The sequence below is a fragment of the Scardinius erythrophthalmus genome (assembly GCF_964197995.2).
Source record: "Scardinius erythrophthalmus genome assembly, chromosome: 3".
NCBI lineage: Eukaryota > Metazoa > Chordata > Actinopteri > Cypriniformes > Leuciscidae > Scardinius > Scardinius erythrophthalmus.
In genome coordinates this window covers 31,579,249-31,600,115 of record NC_138223.1, presented here as the reverse complement: position 1 = coordinate 31,600,115, position 20,867 = coordinate 31,579,249, and the positions used below count along the sequence as shown (strand labels likewise).

The 20,867-nt window shown below is 37.0% G+C and overlaps 1 protein-coding gene across 3 annotated transcripts in view; it reads left to right on the top strand.

Moving 5' to 3' along the window:
- Positions 1–20,867, top strand: part of vegfc (vascular endothelial growth factor c) — a 74,624-nt gene that overhangs the window by 5,333 nt on the left and 48,424 nt on the right. Inside the window, exon 1 of one of the 3 annotated variants that reach the window (XM_081361913.1) lies at positions 17,618–18,218. The exons of 1 other annotated variant lie outside the window; for it this stretch is intronic. In XM_081361913.1, the coding sequence (XP_081218039.1) occupies positions 18,108–18,218 (111 nt within the window). In that variant the 5' untranslated portion in view covers positions 17,618–18,107. Of the gene's footprint in view, positions 1–17,617; positions 18,219–20,867 lie in introns of those variants that run through there. One more of the 3 variants, XM_081361915.1, reaches the window with a different exon arrangement.

Below are 20,867 nucleotides of genomic sequence, written 5' to 3'. Positions count from 1 at the left end.
CTCGCAATTGCGACTTTATATTACGCAATTCTGACTTTATAACACGCAATTGCGAGTTTATATCTCGTAATTCTGACATCTTTTCTCAGAATTGTGTGATATAAACTCACAATTGTGAGATATAAATTCCAATTCTAAGGAAAAAAAGACGGACTTTTTTTTTTTTTTTTTTTTTACCACAGAATAGTTTATATCTCACAATTCTGACTTTATATCAAGCAATTGCGACTTTATTTCTCAGAATTGCGACTTTATATCTCGCAATTGCGACTTTATTTCTCAGAATTGTGACTTTATATCCCGCAATTGCGACTTTATATCTCGCAATTGCGACTTTATTTCTCAGAATTGTGACTTTATATCCCGCAATTGCGACTTTATATCTCGCAATTCTGAGAAAAAAAGTCACAATTCTGACTTGATATATCACAATTGTGAGAAAAAAAGTCAGAATTGTGATAAAAAGTCGCAATTATTATTATTTATTTATTATTCAGTGGCGGAAACAAGCTTCCATAGTATAACCATACCTCACTGTCGTAAACATTATACTAATGTTGTATAGCTTAAAGTAATGAAGTTATTCAATTTTTTGTGTAAAAAAAAAAAAAACAGACTGAAATGTAATCCTCATTGACCCAAAAACATCCACGAGTTGGCTCACACGCGTTTACATAGTTTACATCGATTATAATGAATTGGCAGTTTGTGTGCTTTGACACGGTCATTTACCTCTATGCGAAATCCGCAGTGATGCTAATTTGAGGTTACAAATTAAAGGTAGGGTAGACACTTTTGGAGAGGCTGTATAGCAAGCTAGATTTGAAAGGATATCCCAACCAAATACAAATCTTCAGAGCCTCTACAAAGCAACACCTCCTGCCAAACAATGTATGCAATGCAAACAGCAGAGTCTGCAAAGCATCACTAGATACAGCAAAGCAGACATCATTGCAATAATAATGGCTGTAAACAATTACAGAGCTTTTACTTTTACAACCTGACTGCTGCAGTTTAATTTTGGCATTGATTGTGTTGACATAATTCGATTAATAGACATAACAGTGACGCATAAATTTGAGTCTGAGGATGCAAACAGCTCCGGGTAGAATGTCACAGTTCTCGCAATTGCAGTTAAGACATGGCCTGAATGCAGCATAAGCTTGTTGTTTTGATTCAGGAGGAGCTGTAAAAGGTGGCTGCTGTGCTGTTTGTTTGCGGCTCTCTGTGACTGTCTGTCTACACACATCTCAATTCTCACAAAGACACGTTCTGTGTCCTTGTGTCCTTCAGATTGAGTTCTTTCAAGGTCGCCTGGCAAGACCGGTCTCCACGAGAAAGTCCGTTCTTTGCATTCTTGGAATTGAGAAACAGCCAACGTATCACTGCATTCGGACTGGACGAACATTTTTTGGTCCTGAGACTTCCACAGAAGACATATACATGCTTTAATATTTAGTCCACTTCTGGTTTTGATTGCTATCAGGATATGAAGAGAGTTTCAACCAGTATAAAAAAAAGTATTTAATAAAAAAAAATTGCCTACCCTACCATAGCTGGTATCGCACACCATCGTTCATCTTTGTTGTAGCTGTATATACATATTCTGCCTTAAAACAGACAGGGGGAAACAATATAAATGTATCTGCTTATAACAGTGTTTATTTGCAAATACTATTGTATGTATTTTAGCACTCAATTCACAAGGAATTATGCAAAAGTGGCCTCAGAATCTGAGCTGAACACAAATGCTATTAAGGTCCTCTTTAATATTTACCAAAACATACCTCAAAAATTACCTGTTTTAACGCCTTTTTAAGAGGGGATTCCAGAATTCTATTAAAATAATATATTCTAACATATCTGCAATTTTTTGTTATTAAAATCACAGAGCAAAACCATAGAGGATTCCAGACAAACCTAGCATCTGAAGGGTCAAGAGCCTTAAGTAAGGGATAATGTAGAGCGAGGCATTACATTCATTACATTTTCCTCCGCTTCGCGTCGGGGTCCTGATCAGCCTGTCGGGTTGTATTCGCTATAACAACCGCCTCGCTCTACATTATCCCGCTTATTACAAGGCTACATACCAAATAAATCAATAATTTGACAAAATATTGATATAAAAAGGACTTTATTGATTTAAAAACGATTGCATTACTTCCGCTAAAGAAAATAGTCCGTTCCGTCTCTACGGTTAGAATCCTGCGTCCATAGCAACGCTCTGTTTTTCATGGCAACGGTGTGTTATACTTAGCAGCGTAATCAAGAAATAACAGACCGCATTCTAAATTAGAATTCAACCAAGCCATGTAATAAGCAGGCATATAGACTTGAAAAAGCTGACTTTGTATTTGTGTCTCAATGTGTTTTAAATGGTGTGTGACCTTTGCCTCATCCCCCCCTACTTTACTGGAGTAATATAGTCTCTCTACATGAGGCAATATAAAACTCAAATATAGCAGTACCATACAATATACTACACAAATCAAAAGGAATGTTCAGCTTTGTTGGAGCAAAAGCACCACTGAATCTTATGCCATAAAAATATACCTACTTTATGTAAAATGATGCAGGCTCTGTGTTATGTGGGATTGACTTTACTGCTGAGGCTTTTCCAAGAGCTAAAGAAAATTTGCTACAAGGATCAAACCTATTAGCTCAATGCTCGTTAATCCACCCTTTATGTTCTGCAGAGACCCATTTTTACTATTAAAAATAATGTTTACTACATATAAAGACTGCAAAATGTAACCCTGTGAACTGCAGTTGTTACCATAAGTTGCAATTTCTACAGAAAAATTCAAACTCAAATCCTGTTTAGTGACCATGGTCATTTCATTTTAAGACTTAGGAATTCTGTAATGCAGCACCAGACCCTTAAAGGACAAGTTCGGTATTTTACACTTAAAGCCCTGTTTACAGATCGTTTCTGATGAAATAGAGCGGTTAAGATTAAAATTTGGACACATGCTGCTGTCCCGAGAATTTTAGGTTTATTTCGCTTTCCCCCCCACCTACACTAAGCATCTTTTGCAGCGTTTTTTCACATCTTTGTAATTCACGTCTTTCACGTCTTTGTAATAGAAAGTTTAATGCGTTTTATGAAGGATTGTTCCAATGCCCATAGGCTGCCATTGTGTAGGTGGGGGGGGGGGGGAGTGAAATAAACCTAAAATTCTCGGGACAGCAGCATGTGTCCAAATTTTAATCTAAATTTTAATCAAATTTTAATTTTAATCCCTGTCAGTAAACAGGGCTTTAAGTGTAAAATACCGAACTTGTCCTTTAACAATTACTTTTGTTATTTTTATGTATGTGTAGTTAGGTATTAATAAATACTTTTTAAATACTTTTACAATTTTTTTATTTAGTATAAAACCTTTGAATGAATATAAAACCTTTTGGTCATAATGATATAATTTATATATAATTTGTATAGATAGAAAAAAATTATAAATAGAAGCATTTTCAGTAATATATATATATATATATATATATATATATATATATATCGTTACAGCGATGTCTTCAAATGCCAAACTTAAGACTTTTGTTTTGAACATAAATGTATTTGTATTTACCAGTTTTACTGCTGAAACTCGATGAAATTATTGCACTGATGACTGATTGTAGATGAAGACTTGAGCAACAGAATAAGAAGCCTCTGTGTGGATTAACCCGGGTCTATACCTGGGGCCTGAAGTTTCCGTTCAGAGGCTTCCCGTAAAATCCAGGCCTTGACAGCTTTTCTGTGCAGCATGCTGACATCTCATCACTACCGATTTATGAGAATTAAAATCTGAAAACCTTCACACAAGTGTACCTCCTTGCTGTAAAGGAAGTGATGATAAATCACTCATCTCTCCCAAAACACCAGAGCAGAGTTAGCAAACAGTCTCTCTTCAGAGGACGTTTATGTTAAAAACATACACCACTCCTGCAAGACCTCTGTTGAAAGTTTACACATGTCTGAGATTAGTGTCACGCTATACAGTATATGTGATCATTGTGAAAGTTAGGATTTGTAGAGAGAAATAGATCTAACATTAACTTTTACATGGAGCTGAGAGGATTCCAAGTTATAGCATCATTTACAATAAGGACAGTAATGTGGATCATAAATTAATTTCAGAACAGAGAGTGTCATATGTCTGCATGTAAAAAAAAGCTACATTTCTTCCACTTAAAGACATATCAATTTTAAATTTGACAGTAGCTACAATTGAATTTGCACATTAAAGTACAATAAAAATAATTACTCATACACATTGCATTATCACAAAAAAAAACAACGTAATGTCTTTGTCTGGAAGAGAAAAATAGAGATTTTTCAGCGAGTCCATTTTATTCCAACCAAAGTAATTTAAAGCACATCGTGTTGTAATTGTGATTTCCAAAGTAGGACTCATAAGTAGGAATTTCCCAGGAGGACTCGATTCTGATACAGCCATTTGTTTCATGTACACTCACTGTGCCACTCATGCAGACCTTTTGTAGAATAACATTAATCCTGCAAAAGCTAAATAGACAAGCATGAAACAGCAAATGACCTCTACATATGGTATTCTGCAGAGTAAATAAAAACCAGCCAGCAAGGATGATTTCATTGGTTTGGAATAATAATAGTGGCTCAGCACTGAACGTCTATAACTGGCTCCTACGCAACAGATTCAGATCCAACATAAAACCTAGATAATCCTATTTCACGCATCACACACATATAATGACAGTTAAAACAAAATGGTAGAGTGAAACACATTCAAAGCATACTTTTAGTATTAAAATTGTATTTTGATGCTTCTATCTTCCTAAAAGACACAAATTGCCCAAGTAGTGCTGTGTTCCTGTAGTTTACCAAACCAATAAGGTAATGAGGTCATGTTATCATTGAGAGCTATCGCAGCAATGAAGAGCACCATGTCTGTTTTGACAGGTAGTAATTTTGTTTGACTTTCATATGTCTTTGTATGCATTTCAGAGATTAGAATTCTTTAGATTTCATTAAGTTCATTAGGGGGTCAAATGATTGATCTACCCAGACCTAGTTGATCCCTAAATACAAGCCAAAGGTTTTGTCAGACCAAGTAACAACGTAATGGCATAACTGTATTAGAATAACATTATAAAATGTCATAAACATTCATAAAACGCACACAGATATGAACATGATTGATTTAATCATGATGTAATCATTGATTTACAAAATACAACAGTGACGATTTGATGAAGCTATGGTAGGGAACATATAAAAAGAGCCTGCTTAAGGCTCTTGACCCCTCATGTATAAATACGGATTCTACTAGCATATCTGATAAAGAGCAAATGCTAAAGCATTTTATTGCCTCTGGGTCATTATTTGAGTCACAAAATCTTTTGTGCTCAAATTATGATTTTGTTAGTGCAGAAACTTGTTCACTTTTGTACATATCAAGAGTTCTGATGTCCATAAAGCACTTACATCGCTTGATATAAATGATTGTGTGGAAACTATCTATTTGAAAATAGCAGCTGATATTTCAATCCCTCTAACTTATCTTTTTAATCTTTCAATAGATACTGGTGTTTTTCCGGAAATTTAGAAATCAGCTTTTGTTGTTCATTTATTAAAAGGGGGAGATCCCATTATACTGGATAATTATAGGCCAATCTCAAAGCTTTGTGTCCTATCAAAATTTTTAGAAAGTTTCATTAGTGACAAGTTGACCTGTTATTTGAATGTAAACAAAGTTCTATCTAATTATCAATCAGTATTTCGTAAAAAACATAGTACCACAACAGCCGTTTTGAAAGTTTTAAATGACATTGTGGGATCAGTGGATAAAGATGATTATTGCGCTTCCCTTTTTATTGATTTATCAAAGACTTTCGACACAGTGGATCATGAAATATTGCTGCATAGGCTAGAGAGTGTTGGCTTATCAATCATGTTATTTTCTGGTTTAAAAATAATTTAAAGGCACACTGTGGAGAAATTGTGTTTTTGTCAAACAGCGACCCCTAGAGTCGCTTTGGAATACTTGCACTGTCGTAAATACCCCTCCACCCCTCCACCCATATAGCCTATAATACGCTCTCACACGGTTTTCTTTTTTTTTAGCATTTTTGGGAGGAGTACAATTTACATATGTGGTTTTAACAACCAGATGCATTTACACTTGTCCAGTTTCGTCGGGAATGCGTCTCAGACCTCCTCCTGAAGTGGTTTGAGCGATCGGATTCAAATCCGTCTCGAATGCGTTTCGGAGGGCATTTACACCTGGTCTTTTCACGATCGGATAGCTATCCGATCTGAGAAAACGCATGAAGTGGCCAGGTGTAAACAGCCCCCATGACAAAAACATACGCACGAAAGCCGAAAACAAACGCTGGTTGGCCTCTCAAGTCCAAATTTGAGGTAGTGGTGGGGGATGTGACGTATGCCGTAAAGCAGTCAAATTTTGTAGTTCTTTTTGTGCTCGGGTTACTACCCGAACCCCGAAGTTACGCAGTGCCAGTAAAAGCGATATAGACCCAGTCAGTCTATGGCAGACGCGTCATTCAACCTATTGTAAGTCGATGTACCATCACAAGGGTCTTGGAAATATATTATGAAGGTTGAAAAGATACATAATGTTCCTTTAAGTGATAGAACTCAATGTGTTCAGGCTGAAGGTAAAAATTCAGGACTATTGGAGATTGTTAAAGGTGTTCCTCAAGGATCTGTGTTGGGGCCTCTTTTATTTACTACCTTCATAAACAGTCTTGATTATGATATTCAGGATGCTAATCTAATTTTCACTTTTATGCAGATGATACTGTATGTATTGTGGTGCACCTTCTAAACAGCAAGCCTTGCTTATAAGCTTCAAGTGGCTTTTTATGTCATTCAGTCACGACTTCATACACTAAAACTTGTTCTGAATGTAGACAAAACCAAAATTATGTTATTTTCAAGCTTATTCCTCTCCAGACTTTACGAGGTAATGTGATTGAGTTAGTAAAAGAGTATAAATATCTTGCCATTATCATTGACGATACATTATCTTTTGGCTCTCAGTTAAAGAAAAACTTAAAAAAAAGCTTGGGTTTTATTTTAGAAACAAGTTTTGTTTTTCATTTAATGTAAGAAAGAGGTTAGTTTCTGCTACTTTTTTGCCTGTACTTGATTACGGTGGTGTGGTGTATAAGTTTGCTTCTTCTCATCTTCTCTCCTCTTTGGATGCCATTTATCATAGCGCTTTAAGATTTATATCAGATTGTAAACTCATCATTGTATATTGTATAACAGAATAGCCTGGCCCTCTCTCTCCATTAGAAGGAAAATGCACTATACCTAATTATTTATAAAAACTATTCTGGGGTTGTTGCCTTTGTATCTAGGTTGTCTAATTCAAAAGAAAAGTGTTGGGAAATTGTTTTACTCTTTCTGTTCCATTTGTAAGAACTGAACTTGGAAAAAGGGCTTTTATGTGTGCAGCTCCATTTGAATGGAATCTACTCCAAGCGAAATTGAAACTACAAACTCTGGTGCCTATGGAACATTTTAAATCTATTATTCGGTCACTCGGAGAAGACTCAATGATGTGCAATTGTTTTTAAGGGTTTTAATTTTATATTTGTTGTTTTGATCTGTAAATTTTGTGATTGTAACTGCTGTCCATTCCTGGCCAGGACACTCCTGTGAAAGAGATTTTTAATCTCAGAGAGATTTTCATGGTTAAATAAAATATGAAGAAAATGATAAAAAATGAAGGATAAATACTTTATTGCAGACTAACGGCAGATTTATGAGTAAACAGAAGACAAATTAAAGCTGACTAAGCCTCAAGAATCTAGTTGCTCACTGTTTAGTCTTTGTGTGGTTCACATGCAGATTTACACGCCTGAATTTGGCTATTACTTACATGTGCCAATCTAAGGCTTGTTATTTGACAAAGACTTATCTGAGTTAATGTGAAATAAACAAGCTCTTCGATGTCTGAAAAGCCTGCTTCTCGGATAACTGAGCAGGTTGAGACATCAGTCTGTGTAGTCCTGAGGACAAGAAAAAAAAGTCCATTTTCTCCTATTAAAGACTGAGGCAAGAATTCCTCATTACTTAACCAAAGTCCTGAAAGACACTGGGTTTGTTTTTTTCCCTGCGGATTAGTCCGACAGAACCTGGCAAATGTTCATGGGAAACATCTCTCTCTCTCTCTCTCTCTCTCTCTCTCTCTCTCTCTCTCTCTCTCTCTCTCTCTCTCTCTCTCTCTCTCACACACGTCAGTTAGTCTGGAGGGGTCGTTTTCCTAATTTACAAGCAAGTGATCTGACCTCAGCCTTTTGAAGAGTAACAGTTGGTTTTGTTGTTTGGCTGGCAGGTGCTCTATACCCAGTTCCCATATGATAGTGTACATTTTGATGTACATCATGACCCCACGGTAATATGCCAGGAAGCGAGGTCCTATAAGACTTCGCTTCAGGGAAGTTGATGCCAAAATCATCTAATCTGCCATCAGTTTTACTGGCATTTCTGTCTTGTACACTTTTTTTTGCTGCTTCAAACAGTTTTCTTTGGCAGCACTGCATTTGATTTCATAATATATTCCCCTCATATTTCTACACTGAGCTTACACAACTTTTATATGAAGTGTAGTGGGGAAAATCACTCTATCATTGATTTCTGCTATCTTCTTAGACTTATTCTTTGTTTCTAACTTTGCAGACAATTGTTTACTTTGAGTGTCATTTGTCGGGAAAGACATTAGGGAACTATGCTAATTTTGTAAAGGTCAAACTCCAAATGCCAATAAGACTCTTTTGTCTTCACTAAAATTTGTAATCTCTATTTGACCTTGTGCAAATCATCATGTGAGTCCTTGACAATGACTAAGAATATTAATATTTCATGAAGTTACACACTCACCACAATTTTTTGCCCAAAAGTCTTATCATTCTGACACCCTGTCAAACTTGTTTCCTCTGAGTCATGTTTAAAAGAAGAGAACATTCCCAGAAATTGTCAGAGACTGTCATCCTTAATGCAAATAGACATTTCATCCACAGTCCTCTAAATACTTCTTATGTTGGCTGAGATCAAATTATTATACTGAGCTCTTAATAATTACTTTTGAAATATATATATATATATATATATATATATATATATATATATATATATATATATATATATATATATATATATATATATTAGAGGTGGGCATAGATTAATTTTTTTAATCTAGATTAATCTAGATTAATTTTGAAATTAATCTAGATTAATCTAGATTAAAATGGCTCATTTGAATTCTGCCGAAGGCATTCAGAATATGTGTGCTACCCAAATAATGACTATAAAAGTAAGTCTTTGAGAACGGGTTTCTCAAGCCAGGTGGCGCATTAGACCAGGGGCTCATCTCCTGTTTCCAAAATGCATCACAAACTGCTTGAGAAAGCTGTTCTACTCATAGACAGTAAAAAAGTTACTACTGTACTGTTACCGTCCGTAGGCAACATTAGGTAGGCCTATGTTATTATCAACTACTATAGGCTATCAATTAGGGATGGGCGATATGGCCTAAAATCCATATTGTGATATACATTGCAGCCTCTTGCGAAAATGATATTATAATAAAACCATTTCAGAACAGGTTACACAGACCCTGCTAAACAACTGCTAAATGTTTTTTTTTTTTTTTTTTTTTTAAGGGTGCATGTAGTTTTGAGAACATATATTGTGCAAAACTGTAAGTATACAACATAATTTTGCAGATAAATAAAATTTAAGTACACTAGCTGCAGAGACTTAAGTAGGTCTAATGTTTATTATGGCTTTAGAGCTTATGAAACCCCAAATTTAAAATTAGAATATTCTAACTGATGTCTTTTCAGTTAAAAAGAAACACAACAACGATTCTTAAAATCGGGCGCAGACAGAGATTATGTTCTACACCACTCAGATATATTGGGAATAATACGCGCGCGCTGGTATTCAGTGATATGTTTCGTTTTGAATTTGAGGTGGTAGAACGGATTAGTCGTGTGTGTGTTAACTTACCGAACTGTTACACCACACAGTCTACGTCGGACGGCTTAAATCCGAACCAAGTCCAAATAATAGATGTTGCACCGATCTTTTACACCAGCTTTCACTTTCAGCCGTGTTTACTTAAAGGTCCCATGACATGCTATTTTTTGTAGGCTTTAATATAGGCCTTAGTGGTCCCTAGTACTGTATCTGAAATCTCTTTTCAAAAATTCAGTCTCAGTGCAGAATTATAGCCACTATAAGCCAGTCCCAGAATGAGCTTCCTTCAGACAGGCCGTTTCGGTGTCTGTAGCTTTAAATACTAATGAGGAGGAGAAAGGCGGCGCAAGGTGGAGGGTGGGTGTGGCCTTGACCATCTGCGGCAACGGTAGACCATGCATGTTTACATTGGATATATTGCAATGGCACGGAGACACGCAGTCGTTCAAGCATTTCAGTTTGACCCAGAATCTGATCCGGATGGAGAAGCAACGGATGAAGAAGTTGCAACTCAGCGGCTCCAGCAGGACATTTCCGAATGGTTAGTTTAAAATATTATGTCTGGATACGGTACTTTATTCGGATGGTTTACAGTTATTATCATGTAGCTAACGCTAACCTACTGTTGCCTTTTCATGAGAGATCTGTAACATCTGTAATTTATCTTATTACAATTACATCATCAAGCTCTGCGATCTTGAAATGCGGATATCGCGCGCGCCGTATAACCAACAGGAAAACGGTTATCCAAATAACAAAGAAGTGTACAACACTCGCGTTACAGTGTGTGTATTCACACACATAAACTGCATAGCTAATGTGACAGCCACATTCTACTTGTAACAGTCTAGGCAAACATAAACAGTAAAGCAACACACTTATATATCATTAGTTGACTTACTGTTCCGAGGTGTGTAGCTGAGCCAAAGAGAGTGATCCAGACTTTAGTTTCAGACGTTCAGCAAGCCCAGCTCTGTATTGACCCTTTCGTGTTCATTTGGACATCCAATTATTGAGCAATTGTTATGCTTCGCTCGCTCAAAAGCCATGATATCTCTCGTGGACAAACTAAAATCGCGCGCGCGCGTTCCTACTTCCTTCCTAGCTCATTTTCTCATGGGCGAGAAATATTCTCTGGGCGGGCAAAGCAGAGACAGGGGAGGTAACATTCCTCCTTATAACGTCACAAGGAGGAGATTCAAGATCAGCGCGATTGAGCTTCCATTTTCTCAAAGGCAGAGAAAGATAACAAAAGCTCGATTTACACCGATTGAAATTTCTAGAAACTTGGGGACCATATACAGGCTAGGGGAACTCATATTAATGTTAAAAAACCTCAGAAAGTGAAAATTTCATGTCATGGGACCTTTAATATGACGACGAATATGATGCGTTGCAGCCGGGTGTACCTCGCGGCCGCGGGTAGATTGCGTCATCATAGCTTGTGTAGCTTGAGCCATCTCCCAACCCAACTTGGAGAATAGATTAACGGCGATATTTTTTTTATCGCGCGATAACTGTGCGTTCACACCGCCGCCGACTTGAGCTGCAAAGAAGCTCTGGCCGCCCAGTCAAAGACGCTTGTCAAAAAGTACGGGGAAGCTTGTTGACGCTTTGGCCGCTCTGACGTAGCAGCATTCTGTGTTCGATCATGGAAGAAGAGAAGTGTCACACCATGAAATGTAAACAGAAAAAACAAGCAATGCATTCGGCAATTTAGGATATCGCGCAAGATTTGTCAACACAGAAAACATTTCATCACTGGAGAGTTTTTTTTTCGACACCATCGTATCAATTGATTTTGAATAAATGTTTTGGTAGGAACGAAAGTTTACATCGTATGTTTCTCCGGAATCAGCCAGCGCGAAGGACGTCTATATTCCGATTGGTTGCTGGCGTTTTGCCGCTGCTTGCCGCTGAACCGCGTCATAGCTCATTACCATAAAGTTGAGCTTCTCTCAACTTTCAGATTGACGCTCAAAACGCTCAAAACGCCCAAAACGCGACGCCGAGGAATTTGACGCTCCTTGCAGCTGAGAGAAGCCAGCTTCCATTGAAAATGAATGATTTCCGGTAACTTTGGAAGCTCAAGTCGGCGGCGGTGTGAACGCACAGTAAGAGTCTCGCGTTAACGCAGTGCGTTAACGCCGATAACGGCCCACCACTAATATATATATATATATATATATATATATATATATATATATATATATATATATATATATATATATATATATATACAAAAGAAATAAGCATGATGGTACAAGCTGTAAAAAAAGCTATTTAGAGATGAGGTCATGAATAATATCCATGGGAACCGTCTTGCTAGTTCAGTTCAGAACTAGTAAGGCTTGCTTGATTATATTCTAAAGAAAACAGATTAAATCTCAATATACGTTAACACTGAGAAAACTGGCCCACTGTATATGACCAGTGAAGCTTAAAAGGCCAGTTTGGACAAATCTGTCTGTTAGACAGATTACAGATTATCTTTTGTGAAAGCCTGAGGCGTCATTCCTTCACACACAATGTGATCTGTGTGAATGTTAGTATATAAACGTTTAGGTAAAACTGAGATACTACATTTTCAAGTTTTTCGAAGTTGTGAGATAGGCTATCAGTCTTTGTCAAACATCTCCTCACACCCGTTATCGTTCATAACAAGAAGGTGGGAGTCAGAGGTCTCACTTGTGGCCTTGATTTATACTATATTCAAAGCAAATTCTATCTGAAAATTCCATACGCATCTCATGTCGTCATGAAGGATGTGATAAAATCTGTTTAGTACATTTAGTCTGTACCAAGAAATACAATTTGTTTGTGACTTTGCAATTTGTTTGTAACAGGATAGGCAGTATTTATACAGCCGGTCAGGCTGACGGAGATGTGTGCTCAGTAATTGCTTTGTTTAGTGAAGCGGGAGCCATGTTAATCCTCATTCAGAGTTTAACGTAAACTTCTCGAGAAGACTTATTTCCATACGAATGCAAGCAGGCTAGAGGTGGAAGGTCTCTTTCTCTCTATTTTAGCCCTCCCCATTCTCTCACTCTTTAGCATCTCTCGAACGCCAGTGTGTGTGTGTGTGTGTGTGTGTGTGTGTCAGTATGTGTGTGAGTGGGAATGTTTTTACATGTGTAAAAGATCGCCTTTAAGAGGTCACTTCACTGGTCCCTTACTTTGAAAACCTTCTCAGTGAGGGTAATTTGCTTGGCAAATATGTCAATGAGCCGAGGGTCAAATGCCTCTATAGTGCCCGTAACATTCTAACCAGTGGTTTGCACACTTTTTATGAAGTGCTTTTCAGTCATCAAACATTTACTAACATGACTATGAGAAGATTTCGTCTACATTTTCTTTTTATTCTAGAACTGGATATTTTGACCATAAGTGTATGTGGTTGAAGGAAGGATAGGACTTACTCTCTCAATATACCCAACAGGGAAGCTAGGGTAACATGTGTCTTGGCCGTTGCCGTTGGATTTTATCTCTCAAAGCAAGTGTTGATCACCATATCTTTAGTAAGTCTGATGTAATTTTACAGTTTTAAATTCCACCTAAACTTTGGAACTCTGTCAGTATTTCCTCCCTATTTACATTCAAAATATCATGCTGGTTCTAACCAGTGTTGTGCCTGAACGCGTTCATTGAACGATAGTTCATGAACTCGTTCATATTTTGGGCGAACGTGAACTGAACGTACTGTATTACTGCCTGATGGACGTTACTGTGAACTCGTTCATTCTGGTGTCTGTGAACGCCACGCTCTCTCAGTTTAACTTCGTTCAATTAGAGTGCCAGATTTCTATAGGGTCTTCGAGGCGAAAACCCGGCTAAAACACACCGTAAACCGGCCTTAATATGTAGCGGAAAAAACACCCAATCTGGCAACTAGCCACCAGTGACGATCTCTTGTTCGATCTCGTTCATCAAAATGAACAAATCTTTTTTCGAGTCATTTCGTTCATTTAAGGGGCTTTAAATGTCACTATTAACTGGCAAATTCCCAGAACACATCCACCTACACAATCTTGATCATATTCTGAATTAAGAGATCATTATAATGCAGTCAAAATTCGTTTACAGGGAACATAAATAACTACCTTCCGAGTCTTTCGTTCATTTGTCACGTGACAGACGGACTTAGTGAATAGATCGTTCATGAACGACTGATGACACGTTACAAACGTATGATCATTTAAACGAGTTTTAAGACAAGGTCGGTGAGGGTGGGAAAAATCTGACGCATAGTTTCAGTGTTAAACAAACCTGATAAAATAATTGTCTGTGGTTCTATATAGGCTGTGGCAATCATTTTGGAAAATAATATCTCGCAGCAACATGGAAAAAAAAGAACTATGAACTAGTTCATTTTTGGAACTGTGAACTTAGTTCAAAATGTTGAGTATGACCTATGACCTGACCTAGTTCATTTTAAAATGTATGAACTGAACTTTGAACTAGTTCATGTAGAAAGTGAACTTTCCCAACACTGGTTCTAACTATAAATGTACAATATACAGTAATATTGTGAAACATTATTACAACTTGAAACATACATTGTATGTTAAAATGTTATTTATTTTCTGTAATGGCAAGGCCACAAATTTTCAGCATCGTCTTCAGTGTTACATGATTCTTCAGAAATCATTCTAATATTCTGATTTTGTGCTTAAGAAACATTTCATATTATTATCAACATTGAAAACGAAGTGCAGCAATGTAAAATTATTTATATTTACCTTTAATCAATTTAATTAATAAATAACATAACATATTAATATTATTGATGATATGAGAACTAACATGGTTTCTACTGTGGGTAATTGTTTCTTATTTAAGGCTACTGTCACCCATACAAGACCACACACAACATGCTCTTGCATGACCATTTTCCTTATTTGTTGGTTAATTAATTGTCTCAGCTGTCAACTGTGAAACAAAGACGCTTTAAGACCAATCCTTATCTCAGTCATAGCACGTTTCCCTTCTTAATTACTGAAACACAGGCCCTCCATTTGGTTTTTAATTCTATGGGTCGTTTTTGACGTTGAAATATCTGCTCAAAAATAGTCCTTCTGCATTATTTAAATACGTATGTGAAGATTTTGATTTTTGAAACATTTTATTCTTTGTATACATTAAACACAAAATGCAGTGATATTGTATTTTCCTATCTATAGGCCTTCAATGTCAAAATGCTATATAATTTATTACAAACAAACCAATGGGGATGCCAAGGAATGCTGGAGAGTGCAAGATTAGGCCTACCCCCCGTGACCATATTATCCTCATCGATCTACCCTACCCAACACAACCGTTGTTTGAAACGTAAGGGACACTGCAAATTCCAGCATTAACAGGGTCCAGCGCTTCCCAAAGCAGCAGCTCCAGTCACAGGACTCCCACATCCATTGTTTCCCAGTTCCGGCAGGAGAAATTCCCAGTGTGGGAACAAGCTGTGCACACATGAGCAGACAAGCAAAAGTGTTATACAGTGCTGGGTCACTGTGCCATGAGGACCCTCATAAATTCCTATGGTGGTGCCTTCCTTTTCAGGCCACAGACTGAGTGCTCATAGTTGGTGTCAATGAAGTCAGTGGACCCGTATTTGGACCTGGTACAGCAACAAATGACAATGAAAATTAAGTCAAAGTTATGTAGCTTTTATTTCATCCATGTTATAGTTTGAAGCAAACATATGCTAGTATTCTTCTAATCATTGACAAAACTCTCCTTTTCACATTTAAAATACACAATTTACTTCTCATACATAGACTTTTGTCCAAACAAATACTCTCAATAATGGAAATGTCCCTCCCTCAATTCCACCTTCAAACTACAAAGCATATCATGATTCATGGCTGTGATGTAACTAAAGCATATTGGTTCATCAAGTGTCAAGTGATTTCATGTTTCTTTCTTTCTCTTTCATTTAAATGAATCAATTTAATGTGCATAAAAAAATTTAATGTAAAAAAAAACAAATAATGTCAGACAAAACCCTCAGATCAGCTTTAATTGATAAAAATCAGTTATTATAATGAATGCATTATATAAATCATACGCAAAACTGCTTTGAAAAGAGTTCTGGAGCACAAAGCAGAGTTTAAATAAGGACACAGATTCCAGATTACTTGGTATGCGTGGGCCAGATGAGGGAAAAATGGAAAAGGATGTAAATGGTAATGTAGAACAAAAGCATGGAATAGTCAGCTTCTGAAACTCTTTTTGAGACTAAATCTAAGTATGTCAAAAGTTCCACTGAGGACTTCTAAATAAGATTATATGTGGCTAAAAAAGCAGCATCAGACGCCTGGCTGCATGACGACATTATAACTTCTCCTATGAAGTAATCTGTTTAGTAACGTCAAAGCACAAGCAACTCATGTTAATCCTTATGAAACTAGTCTGAACTTTGACCTTTTAGAATTAGACCAGTCAAAGCATTCAGGGAAGCAGAATGAGACAGTTCCTAAGCAAAGAGAAGTCAAATAAGTTGGCGAAGTTGCTGGCCACTGCCAAGTATGACTGACAAGCCTTTTGTTTGCTTCAAATTTGCGACAACAAGTTCCGCAAGTAATTTGCATTGACTTGAAAATAGGCTACTACTGTATGTCTTCTGCTTATGGAATTGTTTGGCTTTAACAACAACAACCACCATATTTTTATTGTCACCAGTCATTTGGTACAATCATTTATCGCTATAATTTTTATTTAATAGAAAACAAAAGCAGAACTTTTATCTCAATTGCCCTGGAAAGCATTTGGCCAGCTATTTAAATGTGAATTGTCAGGTATCTTCACATTGAAGTATTCAATGGTGTCATGGCTAATTAGGTTATCATTCACAAACCCTTAGCCCCTGAGCCTATTCAAACTAGACCTTTAGTGTTAACACTGAATGCATTTGACAGTGCATGTTTAGCCTGCTACTTAAAGTAGTATTTGAGAAGATCACAAAATGAAATGCAACCATTTGACAGCGGTAAATGGAACACAATGACTCAAGTGGAACTTGCATTCCACAGCATTAGAAGAGCACTCGGTGAACTTGAGGACTAAGACCCCCTATGGAGAAAAACCCTCCAAGAGAATTTAAACTTCCCCAAAGAAGCTCACTATGAGTAGGGTGAATTCAGGTAAATTGTTCCACTTTTTGACAGTCATCCCAATTTACCCAGCCCCAATCAAGGTGGCCCAGTTAACCAGAATTGGCCATACATGTGTGTTGTTTTATTAGTATTATTATTATTTAGTGTGTGGTTTACAATGTCTATACTACTCTTACTTTATTGTTTTTTTTTATAACATTTTTAAACTTAGTTTAAATTTAGCATGCTGAAAAAACACTTTTCATTGTCAGTAAGTAGTATACTAAACTTGTATACTCTTTTAAAACATTTTAATTTAGGTTTATGACTTAATATAATAGTAAGCAGTCGCGTGAACTACTTTTATGATAGGCTACTTTTATCTTGTTTTTGCGTTAATTTTTTAAGCTCGTCCATGTTCACTGTAATAGTAGGCCTATAAAAAGCCAGACCTGCATATTCTTTAAAAATAAATATGAGGTGAATGGGTAAGTAAAAACAGTTTTCATGTTGGAACGAACCACTGCCCTTTCACCTTACACAAAAAAACGGCAACTGCATGGTTCATTCGGCGCGCTCGTGCGTGAATTGCTCACAATGACTTTGACGTGCTGTAGTCGACACCTGAGAAAAGCGCGCGTGCCATGACTCATATTCCTCTCTTGATGTTTCGGAATGTGTCTAGCAGCGACAGAAGAGGCAGGCTGGGGGAAAACGGAGAGGGGGAGGAGAAGGAGTCAAAGTAGCAGCGTGAAATTGCATAAAACATGCCATAGAGCGCTGAGCGCACTTCCACACTGATCTCTCTCCGCACAGAGTGGATGTTCACAGGCGCTTGTGAAGGGGACGAGCTCAAAGTGCATTCCATGGACCAGTGTCGAAGTGTCTTCTTAAAATGTTGGATGTATACATGGGTATTATTTTAGTTTAAGGACAGAATTTTCTAGAAACCTGCTGCTGAAAGCTGCAAAAGAGGAACTTTCAACAGACTCTGCTCAGACTTCAGAGAATTTTTTTTTCTTTCTAAAATGCACTTATTTGGAATTTCTGTCTTCTGTCTCGCATTGTTTTATGCAAACCTTGCTTTGGAGTCAAGTCACGACTACTATGATTATGATCAAGATCAAGGAGATGCCATGGTAAGCACTGGCAAGATCATTTTCAAGTTTTATCTTTTAAAAGTGGACAAATTGGTTTGATGCATCATTTATTATTAGTTGATTTGTTGCCCTAAACTCAGCATGAAGTTATTTTCAAACTTAGTTGTACTGCTTGGAGCTCTGAGATGCAACAAATCAACAGCCAACATCACTGGCACTGGTGACTATATGCTTGTACTTAGCTCAGATTAGCTTTAGTTTAGAATCCTGATTCATTTAATAGGGTCTTCTTTCAAAAACACTTGAATGGAACTTATATAAAATCCAAAAATGTATTTAAATCTCTTAAGCTTGGACAGATCATTAAAATACATTTTTTTTTTACAATTTAGGGTAATGTGACATTTAAACAACTTTTGACTGTACTGTTCTCTGTTTATTTATTTGTGTTTTGGTTTTTATTTATTACAATATATATTCAACAAATTATTAAACGCACCCAATACCTCTGGAATATTTACCATTTTCATGTAGCCTATTTATCATATGGACGTCACTTTAAGATAACTTCATTCACACATCTATGGTTTATAAGGCAAATAATTTGAGAGCACAGTTATATTGCCATAAGAAGTGGAAGCAGGTGACATTGGGTCAGCAAACTGAGAAGTAGTCTCTCTATCTCTCTCATTATTCTGTCTCCACTGAGAAAGAAAGAAGAGAGAAAGTGTTTCTTTGATCATGTATATGATGATAAATATACTCAATGGGTGCAATTAATTTGATTATCTCTTCTTACCTCAGGAGCTCCAATGTGACCTGTCTGAAAACAAAAGATGTCTGTTAACTCCTTAGCTCCCACACCCAGCCACAATATGTTTTAAATTACACTATTATTCATGATTACTTAGACACAACATTCTATCATTTCATATACAGCAGCAGAAGAATTGTACTATGTGCAGTGTATAAATGATAGGTACCATATGCTACGCGCAACAATGTGGACATCTTGATAAGGTCTTGAAATGCTTCCCATTGGTAATGTGCGACATGGGCCGTACGGTAAACTAATCATGAGTGCCTAAAATTAGACTTGCTTTGTTTTCACTGCTCTCTCTCTTAAACTCCTTTGGGTCGCTGTGAAATTCTATGGTTATTAAGATTCATTTAGTTGGAATTCACTGAGAGAAGCAAAAGCCAATCGTAAGTACAACAGCAACAACATAAAAAGCTGCTGAATTTCTAATGGTTTATTTTCAGTCCACTTGGGGGATATTTGTCTTGCACTTATGCCACGAAATTGAATAATTGTTCCATAATTGCACATGTGGCTGTACGCTATGAATGTATGGGATGGTTGACTCAATAATTCATTGGGCATCAGTCAGCGATCGACTAATTTACTGACCTTATTTCTCTCCCTTGGACTTTTCTGTCATGGCCATCTCTCATATGTTTGGCAAAGCTGTCTTGTAAATCATTAGTAATTGGGATTGTAATTGTAAATCATGCGGATTGTACATGTAGAGAGAGTTATTGTCTAGTAAGACTATCTTTCTGAAGGGGTCACCTGGGAAATGTGGGTGCTTGGTGAGTACACATGAGATGCTGGGACCCCCTGATTTGTAGTCTTAAAGGCTCAGCTGCAGTCTTGACCTCATTCATTGGGACTGACGAATGGTTTTGTCATGTGGCTTTACAAAAACTCCATCATTTTAACTGGGATGTTGACTGCTTTGGGAATGTCTCTTTTGTATTATTAGCCGCTATGTTGCAAGTCTCTTGAGACTCTCTGGTTTAAGTAAGCATTATATTTCAGCCACCGAGTGTGTCTCATGGCTAGTAATGAATGCCCGAGGATAAACCACCCATGATAAAGGATCTTCAGCTAGTAGTAAAAGCTCCTCTTTTAAACCATTCTTGTTTATTTCTGCTCTTTGTTGATAACCAAGGGATTCCCCAGGGATATCTTCTCCAGTGTGAGTGTGTGGTACATGTGTCTTCCCAGGTAGGAAAGTTAGCACAGGTGGAACAGATTACTCACTTCTGCCTCTTGTCTTCACCACTCTAATAGCCAATCCACCTGCCAGATCAGCTCATCCTTTAACTTCAGATTTAGCACAACCACCTTTCAACACTTTCACAACTTTAGAGGAGCTAGAGGGGGGGTTGGGGGAGGGAGAGTCAGATGTTGTGATGACATAAGCCAGAAGACGTCACGTCTTTGGGGAGGTAATTCTTTGAATTAGACAACTTCTCCAAATGGGGTGTTTCAGTAGCTGTTACTTCTAAGAACCTATTTTCATGATTGTGCAATGCTGTAGTAAAGGAATGACATGTTTGAAAGGCTTTAAAGTGTTTTTGGGGGGAGTGTACCAAATGTTCATGGAGGAAAATGGAGTAGATTATATGAGGTGATGTTAAGTTTAGTTTAGTGATGTTAGTAGTTAGTTCTTGGTTCTCTTGAAGGCTGCAGTGGCAGCAGTTACTGTGCATTGATATAAAAGGGTTATTATAGTTTGTTTACTTGTTGATATTTTTTTTATTTTGATTGTATCATTTTAGTTGTATTATGTTTTTCAATATTAATTACACTTTTCATCTCTTAAACAGCTCAACAAACTAAAAAAAAAAAAAAAAAAACCTGAACATCTGACCAGCGAACTTTGCTTGTTTTATGCTACT